Genomic DNA, 10,000 nt, shown 5'->3' on the forward strand with positions numbered 1-10,000 from the left:
CGTGTGTGTGTGTGTGTGTGTGTGTGTGTGTGTGTTCTGCTTCCTGCCCCTTGGTCTATTTCAACACAACTGAAATGTCACAGGGCTAGGAGTCTAGCAGTAACAGTCTAATAACACACAGAGACATTCATCTGGGGACACACACTACGATGGAGGCAGAAAAATATTTCACACACACACACACACACACACACACACACAGACACATACACACACAAAAACACTTTTTGCTTGTATTTTTATATTCAAATATTTAAACAAAATAAAGGTCAATTCTAATAAATTGTTTCATTTTTGCTGAATCTTATGAATGTCATATTTTTGTCTTCTATAATTATAGATATAATTATTGTAGTTAGTTAGAAATATAAAATGTTACTTCAATTGCACATATTTGTAACCCATTTAATGCATTTAATACATGAATAGAAATGTATGCACGAAACTCAAGTAGTTTGCAGCAATTTGGGGATTATCACCTGTCCACTCTTAGGTCCCTGTGTGTGTGTCTGTGTGTGTGTGTGTGTGTGTGTGTGTGTGTGTGTGTGTGTGTGTGTGGGTGTGTGTCGTTCCCTCCATGGAACGGGGGATGATGGTCAATGTTGGATTTCATTACCACTAAAAATAACACAAGACGCGGGGAAAACATAAAAAAGAAACACGATACATTTACAAAAAAGGCAGCCCTATGTTTCGGCCAAAACCCTTCCTCCCGGGATGCGATCCCAACGCGGGCCGGGGAGCATCCCACAGGTCACTAACGGCTCCCTCTAGAACAGCAGGCGGTACTCTGTGTAGGTGTGTGTGTGTGTGTGTGTGTTCCTGTTATTGGTGGTTAATACGCTGACCGTTGACCAGCTGTTGGTGGGCGAGTAGAAGACCTTCTAGCTGCCGAGTCCTGAATGGCCAACACGACCCCCCCGCCGTCCAGCACATCGTATAACCCCGCACGATTCAGATTGTGTGCGTGTATTTGTGCGCATATGTGTGTGTTACAGTCAGAGTCTGGTGGTGGTAGTTTGATCTGTTGGTTGGAGGGGATGGGTATGTGATGTGTTTGGTTTGTGTGTGTGGGGAGAGGGGGTCATGTTTTCGCCCTAGCTTACATCTGTGCATGAGGCAGGGCGTACAGATAGATTGTACCTCACCCGCCCATCACGTTTCGCCTTCATTTTCGTTACAAAGTGTGTGTTACCGACTGAACAGGAGATGATAGCCAAATGGAGGAAGAAAATTAGAAAAAGATGGCAAGAAGGAGAGAGAGAGAGAGAGAGAGAGAGAGAGAGAGAGAGCTATCTGAGCACTAAGCCTTTCTTCACAGTGTGTGTGTGCCGGGATCATGTGAGCCTGCTGTGGTACTAGCAGAGAAACACAACCAACGAGATAGAGAGAGATAGAGGGACAGAGAAGGAGAGAGAGGGAGAGATACAAAACTGGTTATGAACACTCTTCCCAGTCATCCCACACACAGCTCCCCGTGGCTGGGTTCCCTTCGGCTCCTAATGATAAACCTGCAGAGTTCAAAGTCTCTCCCCACACCACGGCCCTGCATTTACACCTCATATTTCAGACGAGGAGGGGGGGAAAAAAAGAAATTTTCTCTTTAAAATTCTACAACTGTCTTTTGTTCACTGCAGTTGTTAATGCCCCAACTTCAAAGGCTTGGCCTCATTAGCAATAGCTGAAGACCCCCCTTTCCTACACACACTCTCTCACTCACACTCTCACACACACACACACACACACACACACACACACACACACACACACACACACACACACACACACACACTTGCATTTGTCAAGGTCTAGGAAAAAGGAAGTCAAGAAATTCCTAATCACCTCAAGTTAATAACCCCAGTTCTTAATTACCCCATTTTGCCATTACCCGTTATCCATCAGCTTCTCTAAAGGTAAATATTGGAAACACAGCAGGTGTGGATGTTGTTCTAAGCAGGGCGCATGTGTGCGGAATTTGAAAGTTATAACAACGTTTACTATTTCTTAAATAAATAAATTTAGTCAATGTTTTTAAATATGACAATTGTGGACTGTAAGTAGACAGTATAACAACTGTTTCTTGTTTTTTTTATAGCCCAGCCGAAAGGCAATTTTCCCAAAACAAAACGAGGAGATCCGGGATTTACCCATAGTTTGAGAAACTTTTATGGGGTTGGGGGGGGTGGGGGACTTCTTATTGAGAACATAGGGGGGTTGTGCGTTGAATGGCGAAATCTGTCAGAGGCATGCGCGTCTCCATAGAGAGATTTATTGATGTTTATCAGGGATGAATAGATCAAAGACTGCCACGTGACAGGCGATCAATCACGCATCAAATCAAGGCTGGCAATCCTCTAATAAAACAGAAAGAAAGAAAAACCGGCTCTCGCCAGTTTTCTCTACCCTCTTTCTGACTCAATTATCCATCATTACACACTCTTGAACCTCAAAAGTAGGCTTTTATCCCCCAGAACACACGTTTCGTTGTACTTAACCAGTCTTAGAACTTTCTACGTAAATCATAAAATATTACTGTGGTGAGACACATGCCCTCTGTGCCTTTACTCAAGTTTTGCTTAGCATTCAAATAATATAAAAATCATGTGGTCCAATTCTCAAACACAGGCTTCCTTTTTGCACTATATTTGCGTATATGGATAAATATGTTGCATTGTTATTGAGTAATTGTAGATTATAACGTGTTTATAATTTAAAAAGCGGGCATGGAAAAAGTACAAACCTAAAATTTATATTATGTGTGTGCCCATTCACAAATCACACCACAAATGAATTTAGAAAATGATTGAGCAAAGAGAGCAAATGAGAGGGAATGGGGATTGGGGAAGAAACAAGGCGTGCAACCGGGCTGTACCTGCTGATCGACGCGGCTCTTGCTGCTTTCTCCTCGGCATAGTGACCGTCGGTTCCCACGGTACTTCTCATGCAGGAATTACAACAACAAGAAAGTCTGTCAGTAGAAAAAAATCATCCCGCGTCTTGATCTCGGAGCGAGAGCTGTCTGTGTCGTCTCTTCAAAACCCGAGAGGGACGGGCTGGTTGATCTGCACACCTAACCAACAGTGGGATTTCAGCATCCACACAAAAGTCCACACCTGAAGCTGTTACGTTGTAACAGCGCTGGTTACTATTGTCCTTCTTGAAATGTAGCAGGCCTACTGAGAGCGAGTAGAGGCGACACGTGAAGCCAGAGGAGAAGAAAAGAAAATAAGTTTCTATGTTACAAATAGGAGAGAATTCTGCCAGCTCGTGACATGTCCATCAAAGATCATCTTCCTTCACCATCTCTCTCATGGCAGAGAAGAAGCAGACCTCGCAGCCAAGTTTGAGTCACTCCCCTGCTGCCACCAGGGAGGCGGAGTGGGGGGGGGGGGAGATGGGGGGGGGGGGGGGGGGGGGTCACTATCTCACGGTGTAGGGGGGCTACTTTGTTGCCTTCGCCACCCAATAAATAAAAAAAGTCGGACGACAACCCAACAATAAGTCCCGTGTGAGCGAACACCTTTGATATTTATTCCCTTGCCGGTGTTTCCTTCCTCCTTTGCCACAGATCTGAAACGAGAGAAAGGGGTGGGGGGGAATAAGACAGGCATGAGATGGTTAATGTCAGCCCGTCACCACGCCACCTCGGCCGGATCAAGCCTCGCCGTCACTGGATACTTTTCCTCCCTCCGACCGCTGTGGTCGGACGGCAACAAATCTACTTACGTTTATTATTATTTTTCTTCCGAGACACGCAAAAAAAATATGTGTATTTTCACCGGCCGTCGCTCATCTCATCTAGTCAGATGCGGGGTTTTGGTTGGATGTGGTGGTGGTTGCAGCGCCCGCTACTAAAACAGAAACAAACAGGACATCCACCACAAGGCATCCACCTTCTTCGCGAGGAGATCGACATGAACTAATTTCCTCCCCCTCTCTCTTTCTGTAAACTCCAGGGAGCGAGCCAGCGCCGGGGTCTCGTCTGCTCCCGAGAAAAAGAATGAAACGCAGTGTGTGAGTGTATGTGTGGTTGTGTATGTATGTGTGTGTGAGAGTGTGTGTATGCAGAAGCGTTTCAGGCAGTCTCAACTGATAGACAGACGCATCGAGTGGCTTTTCCTGCTCCAGTTTTACTCCTCCCCTCTCCTATGAGCGTCACTCTGACAGTAGAGCCTACCTGTCAATCTTTTTAATTGTCTTGTTTTTCCCCCCTGCTTTAAAAAAAACCAAAGACTGACAAAGGAGGAACCGAACAAGGCAGAGCGCCTTTAAATTGTTTTATGTTTGTTGTTTCAAACATCGATAAATCAACTTATGGTCAACTTGGTGGTGGTGGTGTTGGTTGTGGTGGCGTTCATAACCTAAAACAATCGCAGCTCCTACAAGTAGTGATCCAGGGTTATAATTCACAGTAGGACCATCGCTGGTCATTCATCGCGTAAAAAGAGGAAATAATGAATGAAATAGAACAAGTCTGCAAATCGCTTGTACCGATTGTAAGGAAACACACTATTTCCCCCGGCAGACAGGAGCGGTTAGTCCACTATTTTGGTGTGCAGCTCCGGGAGAACTGCAGGTGTAGTGTGGCAGCACGGTCGTGTTTTGGCAACAGCGCTGCTGCTGCACATGCACGTGCAAACGCGAAATAAAGCGTGACCATAACTGGGGGCTATTTAATCCATTTGTTTTTAAAAGTAGGCTACGTGCTTCAGATCATGTTTTTGTCGAGGATTGCAAAGGCGAAGATTGATTTGTTTCACCTTACTAGGAAGTGAGTGAGTGTCGTGTCCGGGAAGGGGAGGGACTCCCGAGATTGTCAAGTCGGGTCTGCTGCAAGGCTGCACCGTGCAACCTTTTTAATGCTCAATTCTCGATTCCTGGCTCTGTATTTATATTGGTTTTGCATCGTAGCATAGCGTTGCAATTGCACCGTCGCGGGGTATGTATATAATTATAAAGTAGGGCTATAGGCTTTTCACGTCGTACGTGGCCTAGCCAAGCTGTTACATGCTGCTAAATAAAACCTAGTGCAAGCTTCTGGCATTACGTCGGCTGGGCTCTTGCTAGGAAGAGAAGAAAAAAAACGTAGGACCAAGTGTCCGTGAACTTTGTCACAATTGTTTGGTTGCTCCTTGGTGCAATGTCCGTGTCGTCCCTGCTGAGAATAAGCGGTAGGAGGGCGTTCGGTGTGATCGGTGGGGGGCGCAGATCGGGCTCCGACTTACTTTCTGGAGTTCACGTTGTTCCGCGACGGTCCATTATAGATCTGTCATACTCCACACACTTCATGGATTTTAAAGGATCCTCGATACCCAGCTCTATGCAAAAGCTGACCGTGACGAGGCTAAGTCAACATTTCAAAGAGGCCGTCTGTCTGAACACAGTTCCAGTCCCGACGCCAGGCGATGGGGATTTACTGGTTCGAAATCGGTAAGTTTTTTTGGGAGACGGTTGGAAATCGAGGCGATATGACAACACGTCGTTCTCTGGTCCCGTGTGTGTGTGTGTGTGTGTGTGTGTTGTGATCACAGCTATATGGGCTTGTTCTCTATAACCACACGCGATATCGCTCAGAAGTGAGGAAGGCTTCACTTACCGGTGGTCTTGTCGTCCGACATTTTTATGACAGCACGTCTGCGATCGGCAAAAGACCGGGGGGGGATACAAATTAAGTGAGGGATAGCTATAGCCTACTGTATTTCAAGTTCCGCCCCTCCATTTGTCCATCAATCCATCTTGGCTCTGTCATGTTGCCGTGACGTCACCGACCTGCAAACATACTGACTATTCATTTTAAATGGCTTGGGTAAACCATTCAATGGGTGGCTCCGGTGGGCATCATTATAAGACACACCTAAAAACTAATATCGTTTTTTTTTTTTACATTACAACCCTACAATCAATCCTCCTTTTTGTACATGCCCTTTAAGTTACTCCTTTGCGTATCGCGGACATTGTATCTTGTTAAATGTGGGGAAATATGCCCACGTAAAATGAACAATTACAGTCGCCCCTCTCGCCTAAGGCAGTTAAACTACTTTTGACCCCTAAACCTATTAGTTTACAACCGGATTGTCTCAGACATTTGGACCTTCACTGGCTGCTGGTGTTTAGTGACGCTTTCCAATCTCCAACAGACGAGATGTTATTAGTTATTAGGCTACGTTGGTTTGTAAGTGTAACTTGTCAAACACCTTTTGTATCCAGGCATACCTCTGAAAAATGCTCATAGGCAGATTTAGGCGAACGAAACTCACACGATCAAATATACAAAACAATAAAAATGAATGGGAAATGGAATTTTACTTGCGTTGTCACATTTTCTATGACTAAATATGAAGTAGGCTACTCTCGTTATGTCGACAGTGAAATCACCACATACTTTGGAAAGATAATGTAATTGTCTGGTTACACGTTCCCCGTCAATTATGTGTTGATCCACCTTTTATCACACAGAACATGCGTTTTTATTTCAAGACGCACACAAAGGCTATGTAAGCAAAATACAAAGTGACGTTGTCATCCAACGTTTCACTGCCGTTTTTATCTTCCGGATCAAAATGTAAAACAAATCACATTTTATTCAGCCACGATCCCAACCTTTTCACACAATCGTTGGAAGTCAATAGGCCTCTGTAGTCTATGAGGAAGTGTGTGTGTGTGTGTGTGTGTGTGTGTGTGTGTGTGTGTGTGTGTGTGTGTGTGTCATTCAAGTGCAACATTCTGAAACAGCAATAGGCGTATGTTAAAAGTTGTTAGAACTGCTCTTGTGTTTTAATGTACAGAAGCTTTTTTTTGTTATTCAATTGCATACTATTACAACTTGGTAGTATACAATTACAGTATAATAACACAGTAATTATACCTGGTAGGATATTTTGTGTATTACAACTATTCAGTTTACAGTGCATTTGGAATCTAATTGAAGAGGCAGTACATTAAGTGTTTTCCTTTTTAATCAAACAATCCTACACTATTATAATTGAACGTTTTTAGTTATGGGTTCTACCAACATGGGACATTAGCACCGATGACACAGTGACACGGTGCGGTTCCATAAAACACTATTTTTATATTACCTTTCTCCTATATTTGGCTTGTTCAGGTTAGCTGCTTAAACCCACTGTCTTCATTTTGAGGCTGCGGCCAACCGTCTTTTTTTTCCTTTACTGCATTTTATTCTTTGTGTCTCTGAGGACAATTAATCATGACATCATGCAATGTGTTTTATAAAACAGGCCTTTGCCTGTCAGGATTGGATTTTCATTCTTTATTTATTTTTGTACGCTGTTCAAGAGAGATAGAAGTCATGGCCAAAACAAACCATATTATTTGTACTTTGGTGGTCGCAGATCTGCACAGAGCTTGAAGACCAAATTTTGACCTTCACATACTGTGGAAATTAGGGTATTTGCCCTTAAATCTTTTCCTAAGCGCATGAAAGAGGGCAATATGGTGTGCTGTGCTTTTGAATCTCATCTTTGCACAACGTTCCCCGTTCTCTATGCATCTAGCTTTGTAGGAATCAACGCCTCGGACATCAACTACTCGGCCGGGCGCTACGACCCCTCGTTGAAGCCCCCCTTCGACTGTGGCTTCGAGGGTGTGGGCGAGGTGGTGGGCCTGGGCCTCAGCGCCAGCGCTCGCCACACCATCGGAGAGACGGTGGCCTACTTCAGCGACGGCGCCTTCGCCGAGTACACTGTGGTGCCGGCCAAGAAAGCCATGGCCGTGCCCTCGGCGAAGCCAGAGTTCCTCACCCTGCTGGTGAGCGGGGCCACGGCCTACATCGCCCTGAAGCGCCTGGGGGAGCTGACGGAGGGCGCGACGGTGCTGGTCACAGCCGCCGCAGGCGGGACCGGGCAGTTTGCGGTGCAGTTCGCCAAGCGGGCGGGCTGCCACGTGGTCGGGACCTGCTCCACGGACGAGAAGGCGGGCTTCCTGAAGAGCATCGGCTGCGACCGGCCAGTGAACTACGCCACCGAGGACCTGGGCCAGGTGCTGCGGAAGGAGTACCCCAAAGGGGTGGACGTGGTGTACGAGTCGGTGGGCGGCGGCGTCTTTGACCTGGCCGTCAACTCGCTGGCCACCGGGGGGCGGCTGATCGTGATCGGGTTCATCTCGGGGTACCAGTCGGCGTCGGGCGTGGCCACGGTGAAGGGGGGCACCCTGCCCATCAAGCTGCTGCAGAAGTCGGCCAGCGTGCGCGGCTTCTTCCTGCCCCACTTCCTCCGAGACTACAAGGAGGCCCTGGGCAGCATGATGCAGATGGTGGCGCAGGGGAAGCTGGTGTGCGAGGTGGACTGCGGGGACCAGGCGCCGGAGGGGAGGTTCGTGGGCCTGGAGTCCGTCTTCAGGGCGGTGGATCACTTGTACGCCGGGAAGAACCTGGGGAAGATCGTGGTGGAGGTGGCCCCGGCCCCGCTCGCCAGCAGTAAGTTGTGATGCTCCACCCGGCGAGCGATAATGATAAGTGGCACGTTAGCGGGGCCCCTACTGCACCCAGCCCACTGTGAAGCTCTGAAGTCATACATTAACATTATATCGTCTTTGAGGACATGAAATGCTTGGATGTTGATTGCACTGTAATACCTGAAAGATAAACAGAGATAATTTATTTTTTTTGAAGATTATTTGTATGAATTCAATAAAGTTAATGATATTTTAAATTGTCGTCGTGAAGTAAATGCTTATTTATCTGGCCTGTCCGCACAGCTTACGTAGAATGTGTATGTGTTCTATAGAAAATCTACGGCTCAAACTATTACTTGTTTTGATAAATTAAACAGTGGATTCACATGTCTCTATTGCATAGATAGGGATTATAAAACATTAGACACGTTGCAATTATTACAGACATATACTGTATAATGCAATTATAAGGGCATTCAAAAATGCTCTTTTATTATTCATCCCCACTATACCTCCAAAGTGCATGTGTGTGTGTGCGCACGCACACACACACCAACAAGTACACACAACTGTATCTGTGAGATGTTTATTTACTCGTTTTCACATTCACAGACCTGGCACACTTAATTTTGGGACGCGTGTTCTGTTCTAAAATTATTCTGTTAAACAGGGGTTCAGCTATAGTGTTAATAACTCTACTGTATAGGAGATCATATAATTGCTTTAGCACATTCTGCACTTTATCTACCCATACATATTTTATGATAGACTCCATTGTTATTTTTTCTTTTTTTCTAATAGGGCTTAACACTGGTCTTTGCTTGTCAGAAGTGAAAGCAGCGCGAGGTGTGCTTGGTATTTTATTGCCTGTTTGTAGCTGACAGAAACTGCATTCACATAATCAATCTTCGCATTCACATGCCCCAAGCTGCACATAATAAAAAACAAACATTAGTTCAGCTTTACTAGAACTTGGATTTGAAAATACCATTAAGTTTTTCCCACAACAAGGGGAAAACAGTGTTGTTCTTAATGTATTTTGGAACACCGATTGACGCCTTTTTTTTATTTCTATGTTCACTCATGTTTAATTTATTCATGGCAATGGAAGTAAAATAGGATTTTTTTCAAATTCTTGTTAATCATATGATTGTGGGTAATTTTCCGATACATAATAGCATTGTTTATACTGCTCTGAGAATAACTGGCCTTTACACAAAAGCCTTGTAAAAATAAAAGTAATACAAAAAAGATGGATACAAAACACAAAGCGCAGGGCGAAGGAATGGTCAACCTGCTTTCACACAAAACCTGCTTCAGTGAGGACAGGCACATACAAGATAATCAGGTTTTAACGCCTAAAAGTCATACGTACATGCGCTTTTCAATAAAAAGCAGACACCTGTTCCCAACGCGAGGAAGAAGGGCCGTGGCGTTGCAGTGTTGTGAACAAGCTCTTTCCTCGTCCAGGTGGCCACTCAGAAAATAGCCCAGTGTGAAATATGTCACGGCTGCGACCCCAGCATGCATAGCTGCCGACTCAGTGCCAGACCGCACAGGACATCGAAAACATAACCAAGCAAAAAGA

The 10,000-nt window shown here is 45.3% G+C and overlaps 2 protein-coding genes across 3 annotated transcripts in view; one reads left to right on the forward strand and one right to left on the reverse strand.

Moving 5' to 3' along the window:
• The window catches only part of LOC307076586 (teashirt homolog 1-like), a 35,062-nt gene extending 29,743 nt beyond the window's left edge, over nt 1-5,319 (reverse strand). The window contains exons 1-2 of one of the 2 annotated variants that reach the window (XM_079737633.1): nt 5,226-5,319; nt 2,873-3,570 (exon numbers count right to left, since the gene is read on the reverse strand). In XM_079737633.1, the coding sequence (XP_079593759.1) occupies nt 2,873-2,912 (40 nt within the window). In that variant the 5' untranslated portion in view covers nt 2,913-3,570; nt 5,226-5,319. Of the gene's footprint in view, nt 1-2,872; nt 3,571-3,726; nt 4,076-5,225 lie in introns of those variants that run through there. The other variant, XM_079737632.1, reaches the window with a different exon arrangement.
• Nucleotides 4,814-8,662, forward strand: LOC307076598 (prostaglandin reductase 3-like). The gene is made up of 2 exons (XM_079737650.1): nt 4,814-5,430; nt 7,515-8,662. The coding sequence occupies exons 1-2, from the start codon at nt 5,141-5,143 to the stop codon at nt 8,443-8,445; spliced, it is 1,221 nt and encodes a 406-aa protein (XP_079593776.1). The 5' UTR covers nt 4,814-5,140; the 3' UTR covers nt 8,446-8,662.
• The last annotated feature ends 1,338 nt before the right edge of the window (nt 8,663-10,000 follow it).

Source organism: Pollachius pollachius (assembly GCF_949987615.1).
Source record: "Pollachius pollachius genome assembly, chromosome: 1".
NCBI lineage: Eukaryota > Metazoa > Chordata > Actinopteri > Gadiformes > Gadidae > Pollachius > Pollachius pollachius.

Bases quoted from the DNA above. Each gene is read 5' to 3' on its own strand.
- LOC307076598 (XM_079737650.1), top strand. From the start codon at position 5,141: ATGTCCGTGTCGTCCCTGCTGAGAATAAGCGGTAGGAGGGCGTTCGGT. The intron at 5,431-7,514 runs GTAAGTTTTTTT...CTATGCATCTAG, and splicing joins GATTTACTGGTTCGAAATCG to CTTTGTAGGAATCAACGCCT.